Here is a 15,765-nt window from a genome sequence, read left to right as displayed (position 1 = left end):
GATAAGCTAAGGTTTCGAAAAAGATATCTATGTATATCTATGAAAACAATCATCATCATCATTATCGTAATCCCGTTGGCTCTATATGTTCTTTAATAACGCTCTTCTTTCACCCTTCCTCGGTTTTTCACGGCATCATACTCTATCCAGCGGACAGCAGACACGCTACCGTCAGGAACTAGTTTTCCAGGATTCATAACGTGACAACCTTCGTAGCTCATGCAGAAAGGAGCTGCCTCCGCGTCCGCTAAGACGAGGGCAGTCGGCAATGGATACAGCTGTAGCGAGGACGCATAATTCCACAAGACAGGCCGCAAAGAAAGCGGAAAGGGCGCCATTGATCCTTGGTCCAGTATCGTTTTGACAAGTTTCCTGCTCATCGAGACTCTAGACGAGGTGGAATTCGGGTTAGCACCCGAGTTTACTCCGGGAAAGTCGGCGTCGGCCCCGTTGGTGGATTCGTTCTGGTCTTCGTCCATGGCTGTATTGGAGTTATCAGCGCGTTGCTGCGTGCTCACAGCGGTACGTCTGAGCCTTCCTGAGATATCATCACGAAATACGGCGATCTCATGGACCGGCCCAAACAATGAGATGCGAGATGGGTTGGATGTCCATAACGCTTCGCCGGGAGGCTCCGACCGTTGAGATCGATCTAACTCGGCATTGGCTGTGGCAAATGCACGTTTGATCCGCGACGTAAATAGATCAGGAATCGCCGGGCGCGGGATTGTAGATGTAGAGCCAGCTGAGAAGGCCGATGACCAGGGGTCATTATCACCGGGGACAAAGACGAATGTAGAGCACTGCAGCAATGTTGGGAATTCGGACATTACCACGGCAAGTGAATCAAAATACTCCTTGTATTCGATACTCCCAGCCTGACCGCCGCCATTGATTATGGCTGTCTGAGCGAAGTTGCCGATCAGGACAAAGAGCACCGGGCGACCACACGGTGGCTGATCGTTGTAGATGCTGAATATCTTCCGCAGAGCATCCAGTGTTTTCATGTTGTCCAAATTCACCTCGCTCATTATCGCCATCTTCACTGGAGATGGTGTCTCTTGGCTGTCGTCTTGTCGCTTTTGTAGACACCTAGTCTGGATCTGCCTCATTCGTGGACCACGAGCGCGTTCACTGCCGACTCCCAGGAAATCAATCCATCCAAGGCCCCCGCTAGAGCTGATCTCTTTACTGTTCTGTCGATTATTCGTCCCCAGTGAAGTGTCCCGTCGTTCGCACGGGGGCCCACAGATAGAGACACCAACAAACCTACCCCCTATAGACCCACCAATTCCACTATTTCCACCGAGTGTTGATCCTCGAACATTCTCCTCTTCTTCGTAGATTCCGTCGACGAGAACAATCATGCCTGGTGCGAACCAAGCCCCGTCTTCAGGTATCGTCCGCGCATGGCTCAGATCCAAGGCAATGCTCCCTGTGAGATCGGCTAGGGAGAGGTCGCCTGTAGGGGAGGTGGAAAGCAGTCCAAGCAGAAGGTGTGATGTACCGCTTCTTCCAAGAAGATTTGCAATCGGAGTGAGTTTGTAACACTGATTTGGAGCGAAAGATGACCGTTGCTGGAGAGACGATCCAGTGGATATCCCTGGAGACGACTGGAAGGATTCGTTTCGTAGTAACCGCTGGTACACAACATTATAGCGATCGCGGAACAGAGCCGTCCTATGACTAGGAGGAGGGAATAAAGTTGGCTTGAATGTGGTGGATTCGAAGTACTTTTTGTCGATGTTGTAAGTCAGGCGTGGCATGTCGTATGCATGTATGATATTGAGCCAGTGTCTTGCGCACAACGGAAGTTCATGGTCATCGATATCGTCATCGGCTGATGTCGGCGTTTGCAATTCGAAGTGGCGATTATCCCGAGCGTAACCAGCAGGGCTTTCGATTCCTTCATCGGTAGAAGCTGCTATTTTCCCAGGGAGAACTCTCCCACCACTCATATTCGACTGCAATGCCTGTAGAATGGCTTTCAGGGACGCGCCTTTACCTTCTTCAATAATGACGCCGCCTCCAGCTTTCTTCCAGCTCTTAGCCACCTCGTCCAAGACTCGTTCTGCGAGGCCTTCTTCGCGCCATCCTGACCCACAATTCTTTCCTACAAAGTTTGCCAAAGTTTGGAGCGCAGATGATGATATCGTCAGATTGTGCTTCCGAGTAATCGTTCGGAAGGCCACAGGCCTCAAAGTGGAAGGAGGGAGAAGAATCGGAAGGATGGACGTCTTCGTTGAAAGTATATTGGGCTTATTATTTCGAAGTGGATGCGCTGGGGTGCCAAACCCAGGCGATGATGAAGGCACTGTATCCAAACCCATCATTGCATAGGTCGCTGTTCAAACCAATCAGCATATACTGTCACTCATTTCACTGTGAATTAAACTGGGAAAAGAAGCCGCAAGATGAGCCCCAGTGAAATGAGGGTGCCCGATGATTCTCTCTTACCAGAAGTAGGGTGTCAGTTGCCATTAGTGAAGTATATACATAGATGGGCTCGGAGTAATGAATTCTATAATGAGTTGAGTGATAAGGCGCGTGGCAACGCGTGAGGACGCGTGAGTATTGGGCCAGACTAGTGGGTCGCCATGTAGGAACCGGGTTCAAACAGTCCAAACTCGCCTGGTCCTTCGCATTGTCCGTCCGAACTTACAACTAAGCTTTTGTCATTCTTCATAGAAGCTCTCCTCATTGTTTTACATCTTCCCCTCGTCGCAACTTTTATGGTTATCCTCTGCCTCGAATTTTGGTTATTCTCCGAAATCTGTCAGACACCAAGCCAAGAACCCATTTTCGTTTGATCGCCCGAAACTACAACCATGGCCGAGAATATAGCGGACGCCGCAAACGTTGATATCTCAAAAACCCCAGTCGCAGATGAGTCGAAACAACTGGCAAAGTTAGTCGAGCGAGCTAGAGCCAAGGACGCTATCAAGGACTTCAATGGAGCTGCCGAGCTTTACTCTGAAGCTACCGAGCTCCAAGCCAAGCTCAATGGCGAGCTGTCGCTCGACAACGCTGATCTGCTGTACTCTTATGGGAAGGCCCTTTACAACGTGGCTGTGAGCAATAGCGACGTCCTTGGGTCCAAAGTTGCCGGAGATTCCCAGCCACAATCAACAGCTGCGTCTACAGACCATGGATCCTCGTCCAATTCAGCATCGCGGAGCAAAAAGGCTGCCAACACCGCCACAGCAAGTGCCCAGCCCGCGAAGCCAGCCCCCGGTCAGACGGATACGCAGCTAGGGAACCCTGACAACAAACCATTTTTTCAGTTCACCGGCGACGAGAACTTTGATGATGATTCGGATTCTGATGTCGACGAGGAAGGAGAAGAAGGTGCTGGCGCCGAGGAGGAAGAGGAAGAAGACGATTTCGCCAACGCCTTTGAAGTCCTCGATGTGGCCCGTATACTCTTTCAGAAAAAGTTAGATGCTCAAGAAGAGCAGCCTGGAAAAGGAAAGACGTCGGACATTTCACCAGATGTACGGCACATCAAGGAACGCCTCGCCGACACTTACGACTTACAGGCTGAAATATCACTCGAAGCGGAGAGATTCCAAGACGCGGTGCAAGATTTAAGGACTACCCTTAGCTTACGAGAGTCGTTGTTTCCTATGGAGGATCCATGCGTTGCTGAGTGCCACTACAAACTTTCGCTCGCTTTGGAATTTGCGTCCATGAATAAAGGCGATGGGTCAGAAGGAGAGGGTGATGACCACAGCAAGGTTGATCATGAGATGCGGAAGGAGGCGGCCACTCAAATGGAGAGGGCAATTGAGAGCTGTAAGATCAGGATAGATCAGGAACAGCGCGCCTTGAGCAGCAATGAAACTATGGATGAAGACAAGGTCATTGCCATGAAGAGGAAAATAGACAACGTCAAAGAAATCACCGCCGACATGGAACAAAGGGTAAGTAATTTTCAGACTCCAGCTTTAGGCAGGGCCTTCAAAAACACTCACACTTCTGCAGCTTGTCGACCTTCGACGCCCCCCGGTGTCAATCAAGGAATCGGATGATCAGGAAGAGGCGATGCTCAAAGGACTTCTTGGTCAGATCATGGGACAATCTCCCTCCGAGCAAAAGGTCAAGCTGGATGCAGCCACCAAGGGTGCCAACGATCTATCTGCGTTTGTCAAGCGGAAACCTGCCGCTGGCCAGGGAGCTCAACAAACCGGATCTTCCCAGAAACGCTCCGTCCCTGAAGAAGGATCTGAGGGGGCGACAAAAAAAGCACGGGCTGATAGTAAATAGTGAATCAAATATTCAATCGACGACTTATGTATCCGCCGGGTTCTATTCCATTCTTGTCCTTCTCGTGGGAATCTACTCAATCTCAAACCAATGAAGATTACCGGCATAATGTATAAAAAATACAGCGGCTCTAGCGCTAATGATTTATTGAAAGGACAAATCCATGGGGTATATATATTTGACTTATTGGCATCACTATTACTACTGCCATGTAGGCAAGCGTAGGGCCATCAAACCTGAGATGACAAGCTGTACCAGAATCCTCCAAATAACCAAACAAAACTCGTCTATTCAAAGATTATCTCCATGTTGACATCAGCCTGCATCATACTAGCATTCTCAAGAGGGTAATCCAAACATTGAGGGTTGGCAGTCCAGCTTCCGACTCCTCCGGCGTATTGCCAAACCAGGGTTCCATATCCCCGCAAACAGGTCCTCGCATTCATCCTCGTCCTGGCTGTCAAACTCGACGCCCTCATCTGGTGTCTCCAGCTTTCTCTCCTGGCGGCCCGGGGTTGGGGGAATTGCGGACGAGTCGGTGTAAGATGACGATTCCCAGGAGGAAGACGTTGTGATCCTTCTCGTCTCCAATATAAACTTTCCAACTTTGTACCGTTGGGACTTCTCCTCGGCAGCAACGTATTTCCAACCGAGGACACTGCCGCAGAAAGCGCAGGTGATATCGCTGACCGTGTGTGCTCCGGTGACTAACTGACGAGGAACGGGTTTTTGAATGAACGTGTTTGGAAGCGACTCCGTCGGTGAGGAGGACACATGGATAGAGACGGCCGAGGCAACGGGTTCTGCTGAAACAAGGTACGCCCTGCCATGGCGACCGGTGAAGCCTTTGCTGATTATTTGGGACGTCAAGCAAAGATCTGCAGCACAACGAGAGCAGCGAATGCAAGATACATGGCCACTCAGATATCTGTCTGTTGGGTCCTCCTCATCTAGCGAGACGCTCGTGGTACTAGAAGAGACGGATGGCCGCCCCCCCGCATTTGACGGTCTAGGGCGGAAGACGGCCGTTGGGAGGAGGAACTTGGGAAACATGCGAATATATTTTAATTTGGTATTTCTGTATTAAATGGTTTAGACAATTACCTAGCCGTGGGCTTGAAGTCTAAACGTAAAGATAATTGTCTAGTCGGGCTTGGTGGTAATGAGCATCGGGAGGTTGCCAGCTCGACGGATGGAGGTTGTGTTGAGGTCATAGGTCGGTAAGGTAGTTGCCTGCCTCAGTAAGTACCTGGGTACCTACCTCCACTAAGGTATACCCACGTCCTCTTGGCATTGCTCGGTCAATCAGCCACCTAAACCCAAATTCCCTTTTCTTCATCAGGCCTCCTCTCTTGATCTATCCAATTGACAAGGTGTTCAATGGGATTTGGAGACGCGTTCAAGATATACAATACCAGTACAGGGAAGCAGTTAGAAAGGAGTCATCTGGTAGTCATTGTTCATATTACTCCGTACTCCGCACATTTGACTAAACTATAAAAAAAGGTTCTACCCCGGTCATTGTCTTCCAGAGATAGTGAATCAATATATTAAGGTGTCATATTATTCATACAGGTCCGTTGCAACGCGCTTAATTTGCTGACATGCGGGGGTAGATCATATTAGTACTCCACCATTAAACTTCGGCACTCAAGAAAAGCCACTTCGCACTAATCACAGATTCACTGTGGTTCTTACTGCACCAAGGCTGGAGAGTAGTCAAGCTAAACCCACACCAGCCTAGGTTTCTGATCACTTCATGCTCTGTAGAATCTGGGGTTCGAGAAATGCATGCAACAATTCGCGTACACCCAAAATCAGACAGGCTAGCAAGTTCAAACAGGGCCATCAGTCTGCCAAACAGGAAGAGATGTCAATATGTGGTCCATGGTGGTGTTCCGGAACGGTAACACCCCAAATACGATAAAATATCAAGATATACATACCCAGTCTTAAGATTGCATCCTGGAATACTATCTTCAAAGAAGACAAACAGCGTTTGTTCTTCACCAACACTCCCCACAAACCCACGATAGACAGCGTCGCTTGTGTAATCCAGGACTTCGACCCATCTTTGAATACACGTGCGCTCCTTCTTTGCTTCGTCTGGTCGGATATCAAGCGCATCCATCCCAAGTGACTCGGGCCGGACAAAATTCCCCTCACCAAGAAAAATTGCAGCCATATTGTCACAGAAGAGCCTCTCACACTCTCCCGGGATAGTATACGCCGCCTCCTCTTTGAGTTCCGATGGACTGTCGGCCCACCGGCTGCTCCTCATGTCTGGAGCATTACACAGCTCAAAGGGAGGACTTAACGCGAATGGTTTTGGCCCCGAAGGGACCTCAGGGATACCACTGTTCCCCTGTAGGTCATGGTTGTTGTATTAGTATCGCTCCAGCAAGTAAATGCGGGTATAGATATGGAGTCTTACCAGACCCCGACGTAGCGCAATAGTGGAACCCAGTAACACCCGAAGTGCGGGCATTGACGCTATAGCAGCTTGCAAGGAAAGAAGTCTGGGGGTTCTTATCGAACAATCGTTGTAACTGATTGCCACTACTACTGCTGTTATTCATAAACTTCGCCATGATGATGATTGTCCAACGGGAATGATGGGATCTGTTTTCAAAGATGTTGATGAAATATAAACACCACAATGGTAAGAAGCGATGGAGTATCGAACGGATGGTAAGTTATCGAAGGAGTTATGGTGTAGTTATAGGCTTATGAGGATGTGAAGCTGATACTTAACTGGACTGAGAGGGGGTGCGGTGAGCTCCCCCAGATTCCCGAACCGCCACAAGTCTGGAATTAGTCATGATTGACTCACGTTGCCAAGAGATAACGATATCCTCTTGGCAATCTTTAGGTAAAAGGAACGACGGATTTGATCTGTATGCGTCAGGGCACAATCCCCATAAAACCAATCAGTCAGTTACCTAGTTAGTTGACAACAGCTGCAATTCTATAGTCATATTCAAGGGAGTGGGCATGTAGTTCCAAGGAGCAACCGACACCCAATGCACTTACGAGAGTCAGGTGCTTGGCGAAGAAGCTCTTTACGCATTAACATTGACCAAGAACGGGTGAGTGGCAGCCTTGAATTACAGAATGGGGGTATGTATTAGTATTAATATTTCTTCTATTTCCATTGAACTAAAATCCACTCAATTCCATTTCATTCGTCTGATTTATTTATATATCACCTTTTTATTGATATTGGTAGTCTTATTTTTGTGTTTATGTATGAAGTATGAAGATGTCCAGAAACTCCTAGGCTGTGCAGCATGAAATGAGACATAAAATATAAAACAAAACCATAGCCGTAACACGAAAATATCTTACAGCACCCTCAAAGTTCCCGATAATCGCTCGGTCTTATCCGCCTATGTCTTGACTGATGTCGCTGGGGATTAACAGGCTGACGGAAGTATGCTGTGTCTTCCTCCCTGGCAAAGGGAGTGCTGAAGGTTGTTCGCTGTTGATTCGAGAAATGGCCCATCCCCGCGCCCTGTGGAAAGCCCGCATTGTGCTGGGGAAGACCTGGCATTTGCATAGGGAACATGCCCATCGGTGGTTCCCCTGAACCATTGTACATATTCGGTGCACCGAAGTTGTTAGGGATAGGGCCATTTGCATGGTCAGGGTACATTCCGTTCTGAGCTGGATTGAAATTCATAGCGTTCATGGGGCCCCAGGCCTGACCCATGCTACTTGGAAATCCATTCGTGGGGGGCATCGACATAGGATTCATGAACCCCATTCCCTCCGCGGAAAAGCCAGCATCAGGGAATGGGACTGGAGGCATACCCTGGAACCCCATACCGCCAAAGGGCATTTGTTGACCAAACGGAAGTGGGGTGAATTGCGAGGACGGGTCTTGAGTTTGTGTATCTGGCACAGGAACAGATGACGGGCGGTCCTCACCCTTTAATTTCTTCGGCGGCATGGCATCGCTTGATTCCTCCTTGTCGCCGCTGGCCGGCTCGACTTCCTCTATTGGCCTCTTCCCCGAGGATGCGGTAGTCGGCTTTTCACCGGCAGAAGCTGGAGTCGATGAAGCCTCCGGTGTATTCGAAGTCTCACCCGCAGCAGGTTGTCGATTTGCCGGTTGTTCCTCTTGCATTGCTTGCTGCTTTTCCTTCTCTTTCTTGGAATCCGCCTTTTCGGCTTCATACGCCTTTATCTTCGCAGCGGATTCGTCATCCACTGTAAGGTTATCAAGCAGAACACCTTCAGTTGAACATCCGGGACAGACAAAATCACTTTCAATCAATGCATTGGTAATACAATCATTGCAGTAAGTACGTTGGCAACATGGCGTCTTTGTGGGTTCCAGGAATATCCGCTTGTCAATTGGACACTCTATACCACGCGACTGCAATTCTTTACTGTATTCTGCAGCTGCCGCTTCTGCTGCAGCTGCAGCACTTGCTTTTGCCTTTTCCTGATACAATTCCCAAGCTGCCTTGTCTGGTTTAGCAATGACGAAATCACCATCGGCATTTACCATAATGCCTGTATTTCTCAAATCCTCGTTTGAGCCATCCATTGAAATGGACTCTGGCTTTTCAACCTTCGTTTGGAGAGAACGAGGGATCCCTGTCGACCGTTTCACTCGGTACTTGCCATCGAACTTTGGATCATTATTTGTTGGACACGCCTGGATCCAATGGCCTTGATTTCGATTGTTAGTCAGCAACTGATGAGCAATGTGCGAAAGAAAGAATAGTTTACCTTTTTCACGGCAGCGATAACAGAGATACCCCGGTGGAGGTGGGTGATCAGGAACATTTACAGGCTTTCCCCTCCCACGGCCGAAAGGGACGGGTGTGGCACTACAAGCATTCGTTAATAATAATCTTTGGCAGTATCTAAAGGACACTTACTTCGCCATCTCTTGCTGTTGTTCTTTCCATTGGTTGGCCTGCAGATTGAAAAGAGCATTGATCTTTTCTTCTTCGGTCTGGGCATTATTCAGTTCGATAACGCCGCTGCTAACCGTGCCGCTGGAGTTGGGCATTGTTCGATTCGAGGGAAAGTCGCTGCGGCCGGTAGGACGCGCGTTGACAGGCATTTTACCAGACACATAACGAGCTGCACCGCCCTTCCCAGGACGCGACGCTGGCAGCCTGCGAGCTATAACCGATGTAGACCGAGGTATGATAGTAGTATCATCGTCGTATTCTAGGAGGGTAAAAGATTCCGTTAGCGCTACCACGTCTTCGACTCTCTCTCCGCGCTGACAACGAGATACCTGGGTCGCGGGTAGTGATGATTAAGTGCGCATGCAAGAGGAAACTCACCTTCTCCAGTATCTTCGTTGTATATCGACAGCTCAAAGTCGGTTCCGTCACCCAGTCTACTCTGATTGATGATTTCTCGTTTCAGTTCGAAGACAGAGATACCGGTGCCATCAAATGTCACCCGGGAGGGTTCCTTTTGAGACTTGAACTTGAAGTGAACAGAGGATGACATTGTATTCAATTGCACGTCCAATGAAAGTGATTGCGAATGTAATTAGATCAAGATTAAAGGAGGGAAGACCACTTTCACAACGAAGGATACAGTGACGATAGGAAAATTCGGAGACAGGAAGTAAAGATAGGAGAGTAGTAAAAGGTCGATGATATTATAGCTTGAGATTCCTTTTCTCTTATAATATCTCAGACACAAAAGCCAATGTCTTGACAATACTGCTCAACCTCATAAAATCAAACAAACGACTTTGCTGAATGCCGGAAGGGACCTCTGGGAATCCCTACGCATAAACAAAAAGAAGAATGGGTATAAAAAACAGGTCAGGTTTATGTGCTGCAATGAATGAATGGAAGGTGATTTGACGAAAGCTTCAAGGCCCTTGTCTGTCCACTAATTAAAATGAAGATTCCAAGACCCTGTCGTGTTCTTGTAGCCTGAAGTGGTAGGTATAAGGTTGGTCAAGACTCTTGCAGTGATTGAGGCTGAGGAGAAACAGTATGCTTGATATTTGGTCAAAGGAGGGGGACCTTCAAAGACGTGACAGGGGAGGCATGAAAGGGGAAAGGATCAAGGATACTGCTTGCACATATGAAACTATGCAAAGTATGACCAGGAAGTAGTCGTCTAATGATCAGGTCTGTTTGATGGCGGAGTAAATAAGCAATCGTCAACTCCAAGCACTGGGTTGACTTATTCAAAGGCGTCTCGCTGTGAAGTTCTTGACCAGGCAGGTCGTCAATAGCGGATGGTGGCAATTCTCCCTTGTCACGTGGATGCTCAGATTTCGGCCCGGGCTGCTAACACGCTAGCTGATAGCGCTCGGTACCACAAATGTGTCCGCTCCGTACTGCGTTTACTCAATACCTGACAATACAAAACGGTTATGTCAATTTGAGCACATTGTACGGAGTCCTCTGTAGAGCACTTCATATTGTGTAAACAGGCTATGCATCAGCTATACGGGTCAGTTTTTGTAGGTGCGCAACCATCTTATTGAAGATAACTTGATCGCTAACAAGAGACAAGGAATATACGGCATTCTACACACGCACTTGTTACTGTCTTGATATAAAATATAATACATTGCTTATACACAACTTTCGATTAACTATAAAAGAACAATGACTCTGCTTGTATTATAATATAGCAGGGCTTTGGACTGGAAGTATTTATCCTACGGAGTAAAGTAGATACACTATCTCCTATGGTGTAATGCGAGAATGGCCCGGCATTTGAAACAAAAGGGGTGGTTTTGTTATCAGAGAGCCACGCTTTGTCGAAATTTTTATGGCTACTACACTGCCATACAAACGAATATAAAAACATCCTGTAAGGAAGTCTCTTTGTCCTGTGGCCCTGTGATATATTGGTCTTGGAAAAGAGAGGCTGTATATACATGGCCAGTCAATCACAGTCAGAGACTAGATTGTTCTCTTGATTTACATGAACATTTCTATTATTTTTGTCTCATCCGGTCTAATATATCTATACCACGTAGCCCATCCGCCGGGCTTGATGATTGGAACAACACCTTATTCCCCCCTGGGGTGGTGGCCGTGTCTTCCATTTGACAAGAATGCAACGGCGATATAGGTGTCTAATAAAAAGGCCGTCATAAAATTCCGGCACCAGTTGCAAAACAAGAACGTCGTTCTATAAGCGAAAGAATGATAGTAGTTTAGTAGGGGTGTTTCGTGTCCGGGAACTCTATACACCAGTGTCAGGTCTCCGAACCAAAAACCCATTTTCACCCAAGTAATCTTTCACTTGGGCAACAGTGTATTCGCCGCGGTGGAACTACATCCTATTAGTACATTTCGATGGCCAACAGAGGGGAGTCCATTTGAGAATACTCACCATGCCGGCACCCAAAGCCGCATCGGTCGTTGTGGATGCAAACACCTCTGCGAAATGCTCAGGCTTACCTGCCCCGCTCGAGGCAATGACTGGGATTTTGATGGCAGCCTTAACATCGTTGATCAATTCAAGATCAAACCCACTGTTGCTCCCGTCTTTGTCAATACAATTCAGGAGGATTTCTCCGGCGCCCATCTTTTCGACGGCCCTGGTCAATTGCCAGACATCGATATCCCTGGTCTCTCGACCACCCTTAATGGTGCACTGATACCAGCAGAACTTCTGGCCGGCCTCGTTTGGATACTGCGTTTGAATAGTGTGGTGGTGGGTGTCCTCGGGTGAATCGACATAGACGCGTTTTGGGTCGACGCTCACAACGACAGCTTGGTTTCCATAGGCCTTTGATATCGTCTCTATGGCTGTGGTTCCAGACAAGACTTCACCGGCCTCATAGAACTCCTCGGCTGCAATGACAGAATCTGACCCAACGCTAACTTTGTCAGCCCCCGACTTGAAGTACATGGTGGCTACATCAAGGGCCGGTATGTGGGTGCCATCTGTATCCACGGTATCCTTGATGCCACCGCCAATGGTCAGGGGCACAAAAACAGTTTCTGAAGCTCGTCTCAAAATTTCAAGCATGGGAGTGTCGGCCAGCGGACAATTCCGGAACGAAGTGATGTTCAGGAAAGTGACTTCATCCGCTCCTTGGTTGTAATACTTTTGGGCCATTTCGACGGGCTTGCCCAAGTTCCTTACATTGCCTCCAGCCTCCGCGCCACTCTTTTCGCGGACATCGTATTGGTCACCTTTGGTGACCACCAAGTCACCGTCATCATTGGTGCGAACATCCAGACAAGCGATGATTCTGCGGGTCAACCCATCGTTCTCTCTCTTCGGCGCCGGTGCTTCCGTGGATTTCAAAAGCCCACCACCGTCGAGGAAAGCACGGATGGTGCGCAATCCAGCCTGGCCACTTTTTTCCGGGTGAAATTGTGTCGCGAAAACATTCCCTCGCGCAATGGCACCGATGAATTCTTCTTCGCCATAGGTTGCCGTAGCTACCGACCAGCCGTCTCGCTCGAGGACACCGGGTTCGTAAATGGCCGCATAAGAATGAACATAGTAATACTTGCTGTTGGCACTCAACCCGTTGAAGCTTTCACCCTGCGAAGGTTCAACATTGGTTTTGATGGCAGAGTTCCAGCCTATGTGAGGCACACTTTTTGTGTCGGCACTGAACCTTTTCATGCGCATTGGAATCATCCCCAGCCCCGGAACAGCGGGGTTTTCCTCGGATCCCTCGAAAAGTGCCTGCAACCCGACGCAGATTCCCATGAAAGGTTTCCCTGACTTTATATGCTCCCTCACTGGATCCAGGTAACCCCCCTCCGATAGCTGAGACAGGCAGTGGCCAAAATGACCTACTCCCGGCAAAATTAATTTCTAAATGTCAAGCAAAAGTGAGCCCAAGTGAGTCGCGTGAGTTGTAACAATGCCCAACAAAGTGCAAATTCTCACCTCTGCATTTTTTAGATCTTGAGGTGATCTAACCCATTCGACCTCGTACCCGACTTGATTAATGGCATTGACCAAGGACCGAACGTTGCCGGCGACATAGTCAAGCAAATGAACGGTGGGCATAGTGATGGTAATTACTCAATAAGAGTAACTTGACAAAGAGCTATTGGTAGCAAACTTTGTATCCATTCATTCCAAGGTGGGCGAGTAGGTATCGGGGAAATAATATTTGATGGTAAATCATTTGTTACCCCACTATTGATTATGAGTCAACTTTTGACTAAGGGTTCGTTTCTATCCCGTATTTCAGTTTCTTACCAGTGTAGCATTACGTATGGAATATCCCGGCTACAGTGTAATTCAATCTGATACACTGTGGTAATATTACTCTCCTAAGCTGTTTTTACAGATGATTTTGCTGCAATTGCACAAGATGACGTACCTACCCTGGCTTGAAAGTGCATAGGAGTATTATTCGAGGGCTGGTCTTCCATTCAAGGTAGTTATTACTCAGGTACATTAGAAGCTTTACCATATTAACTCCTCTCAAGTAGCATTCAGAAAGTCTGAACTTTAAATATCCTGATGCTAATAGAGAGCAGCTAACGGAGAATATATTGTCTGGTATGTGAATACATGACATTCAGGGAAATAGAGACCTGGCTTTCAAGCTTACGATCGCCATAGCAATGCCGACAGATGTATATGCAGGGCAATGTTCAAGTACGCTGTTCAAGGACCAAGATTAGCTCCCAAGATGAATCAATCCATTCCGAGGCTGTCTTTGGTTAGTGCTTGGATTCAAAATTCAAGGTAAACGGCTTGATAGCTCACAGGAGAAAATTGCCTCAGGCGTACACCGGCAGCTTCCAAGATTGCAGCACTCTAGATTTTGGTTAGTTCAATTCAACGTGTAGGAGACTGTAAAGGAACACACATCCTGGTCCATATTGTAGCCTTGTGAGTAAACCACTTCACTAATGCCAACTTGCGCAATTTTGACGGTGCATGTTAGACAAGGACATCTTGAGATAACGGGTTAGCTTCTCAGAGTGCAAGACAGGGGAGAAAGTTGACTGGTTCTTGGCCCAGGGTATGAGATCTTACGTATCACAGTAGAGAGTTGCACCTTCTCGTATGCGCTCTCTTCCAGCCTCCAGCAATGCATTTTCTTCGGCATGAAGACAAAGGCAGGTTGATAGGCCAACACCCCCACCTTCGCCCCGATTGCACCTTGGGCCTTCCTATTGGTAAGCTTATGTTCTGCGGAAAGACAGCAGGCCCCGCAAGGGCTCTTGGTGCTTGGAATTGAATCTTACATCCGCCTTCGTTGCAATTTTTGAGATTGCGTGGAGTACCATTGTATCCGGTACTAATGACGCGGCGTTCTCGGACAAGGACACATCCCACCCTGCGTTTCATGCAATTACTCCGCTGTGCAGCAAGGGAAGCTAGCTGCATGAAATATTGATCCCAGTTTGGGCGAACACGTTCCTCGTCGCCCAAATCGAGTGCCCTGATTGCCTCATGTAATGCTTCCAGTGAAGATGAGGAATTGAACAATCGGACCTGTGCCCGGTCTGTTAAGTAGGCACTCCCAACGTCCTTCTCATATAGATGTTGGTCGTTCCAAAGAACGAACTTTTCAAGAGGCGGGGGATCAAGCCGTCTCTTTTGACATCTGTAAGAATGCGTTAATTATCTATAACCAGTTGGAAGATACGTATCCCAAGGATATAAGAGGCTCCTGAATGCTGACCTTTCTGCAAATCGCTTCCATCGGAGACTGACTGGGGCATCAACACTGACAAGAAGAAAAAAAGGACGTAGAAGAAAACGGTCTAGCGTGGCGCCATCCCATATGTCCGTTGTGACCAAGTTTTCTTGCCATCTTTCGGTTGCAAAGCTGATGAGGCTATCGACACTATCAAATACCAGTTGTGACGAGTCGTCATTTATTCCAAGTGTAGAAGCTCGGAGCCGAAGGTCATCTTCGGGCTCATCGGTTATCCGGGGAGAACTTGTAGTTCTCAGTTTGATTAGTCGAAACCCTTGATGTTGGATAAGATATTCTGCAATGGCATGTTTTCCGGAGCATATACCTAGGCGAACAGCACAGGGTTAGTCGAGATAGTAGGTAGCTTTGGGCTGTCGCTTAAAGAGATGAATCCCACCTCCGCATAACCCAATTAACATTATTTCTTTGAGCCAAGGAACTGTAGCATATAGAAAGTTGCCTAGATCAAAGGAGAACCGAGCCTAGGGTTGAATATTCCAGCCTATTGTGTAAGACACCTATCACCGTGAATGCAGGGAACAAAGAACAAGTCTAGACTGTTGAAGAGAGAAAAGTGACTGCCCGGCGGCTTGCGGGGCGGCCGAGTTAGCCTCAGGGAATCACAGCCCGAGAATCAGAGAATCGGAGACCCCTCTCATCTGAAGAACCTCTCGGTCTGATATCACCTTGTGATCAATGAAATCACTGGTAGTGTATGAAGAATCGCTGTTTCAAGTCGAAGGATCCTTTTTTGTATCTACCAAGAATTCTTGCCACGATCAATTGTCTTCTTGGTTATGTGTGGCTCTTCTAAAAAATATATATAACTCAAATAAAGCGTGGTTAATATTGCTTATCTT

The 15,765-nt window shown here is 47.9% G+C and overlaps 7 protein-coding genes across 7 annotated transcripts; 1 reads left to right on the top strand and 6 right to left on the bottom strand.

Moving 5' to 3' along the window:
- Nucleotides 1-18: 18 nt before the first annotated feature.
- On the bottom strand, nt 19-2,611 carry BDW47DRAFT_61440 (DNA polymerase epsilon noncatalytic subunit). Its single transcript, XM_024819434.1, has 2 exons — nt 2,458-2,611; nt 19-2,344 (listed from the first exon to the last, which is right to left on the bottom strand). Exon 2 carries the CDS (start codon nt 2,331-2,333, stop codon nt 93-95), a length of 2,241 nt encoding a protein of 746 aa, XP_024669527.1. The 5' UTR covers nt 2,334-2,344; nt 2,458-2,611; the 3' UTR covers nt 19-92.
- A 65-nt stretch (nt 2,612-2,676) lies between these two features.
- Nucleotides 2,677-4,368, top strand: BDW47DRAFT_61439 (SHNi-TPR domain-containing protein). Its single transcript, XM_024819433.1, has 2 exons — nt 2,677-3,923; nt 3,985-4,368. Exons 1-2 carry the CDS (start codon nt 2,829-2,831, stop codon nt 4,264-4,266), a joined length of 1,377 nt encoding a protein of 458 aa, XP_024669526.1. The 5' UTR covers nt 2,677-2,828; the 3' UTR covers nt 4,267-4,368.
- A 58-nt stretch (nt 4,369-4,426) lies between these two features.
- BDW47DRAFT_110208 (yippee/mis18 family protein) lies at nt 4,427-5,475 on the bottom strand. Its single transcript, XM_024813668.1, has one exon. The coding sequence runs from the start codon at nt 5,317-5,319 to the stop codon at nt 4,606-4,608; it is 714 nt and encodes a 237-aa protein (XP_024669525.1). The 5' UTR covers nt 5,320-5,475; the 3' UTR covers nt 4,427-4,605.
- A 286-nt stretch (nt 5,476-5,761) lies between these two features.
- Nucleotides 5,762-6,667, bottom strand: BDW47DRAFT_61433 (ornithine decarboxylase antizyme). The gene is made up of 2 exons (XM_024819432.1): nt 6,213-6,667; nt 5,762-6,119 (listed from the first exon to the last, which is right to left on the bottom strand). The coding sequence occupies exons 1-2, from the start codon at nt 6,545-6,547 to the stop codon at nt 5,903-5,905; spliced, it is 552 nt and encodes a 183-aa protein (XP_024669524.1). The 5' UTR covers nt 6,548-6,667; the 3' UTR covers nt 5,762-5,902.
- Nucleotides 6,668-7,469: 802 nt separating this feature from the next.
- On the bottom strand, nt 7,470-10,449 carry BDW47DRAFT_110206 (cleavage polyadenylation factor subunit MPE1). The gene is made up of 4 exons (XM_024813667.1): nt 9,576-10,449; nt 9,159-9,456; nt 9,007-9,107; nt 7,470-8,946 (listed from the first exon to the last, which is right to left on the bottom strand). The coding sequence occupies exons 1-4, from the start codon at nt 9,745-9,747 to the stop codon at nt 7,622-7,624; spliced, it is 1,896 nt and encodes a 631-aa protein (XP_024669523.1). The 5' UTR covers nt 9,748-10,449; the 3' UTR covers nt 7,470-7,621.
- A 730-nt stretch (nt 10,450-11,179) lies between these two features.
- On the bottom strand, nt 11,180-13,340 carry BDW47DRAFT_110203 (imidazoleglycerol-phosphate synthase). The gene is made up of 3 exons (XM_024813666.1): nt 13,129-13,340; nt 11,608-13,053; nt 11,180-11,547 (listed from the first exon to the last, which is right to left on the bottom strand). Exons 1-3 carry the CDS (start codon nt 13,249-13,251, stop codon nt 11,458-11,460), a joined length of 1,659 nt encoding a protein of 552 aa, XP_024669522.1. The 5' UTR covers nt 13,252-13,340; the 3' UTR covers nt 11,180-11,457.
- Nucleotides 13,341-13,655: 315 nt separating this feature from the next.
- Nucleotides 13,656-15,490, bottom strand: BDW47DRAFT_110200 (deoxycytidine monophosphate deaminase). The gene is made up of 7 exons (XM_024813665.1): nt 15,303-15,490; nt 14,888-15,230; nt 14,448-14,809; nt 14,236-14,368; nt 14,066-14,153; nt 13,816-14,013; nt 13,656-13,752 (listed from the first exon to the last, which is right to left on the bottom strand). The coding sequence occupies exons 1-6, from the start codon at nt 15,322-15,324 to the stop codon at nt 13,930-13,932; spliced, it is 1,032 nt and encodes a 343-aa protein (XP_024669521.1). The 5' UTR covers nt 15,325-15,490; the 3' UTR covers nt 13,656-13,752; nt 13,816-13,929.
- Nucleotides 15,491-15,765: the final 275 nt, after the last annotated feature.

This window comes from Aspergillus candidus (assembly GCF_002847045.1).
Source record: "Aspergillus candidus strain CBS 102.13 unplaced genomic scaffold BDW47scaffold_45, whole genome shotgun sequence".
NCBI lineage: Eukaryota > Fungi > Ascomycota > Eurotiomycetes > Eurotiales > Aspergillaceae > Aspergillus > Aspergillus candidus.
This window is presented reverse-complemented; position numbering and strand designations above follow the sequence as displayed.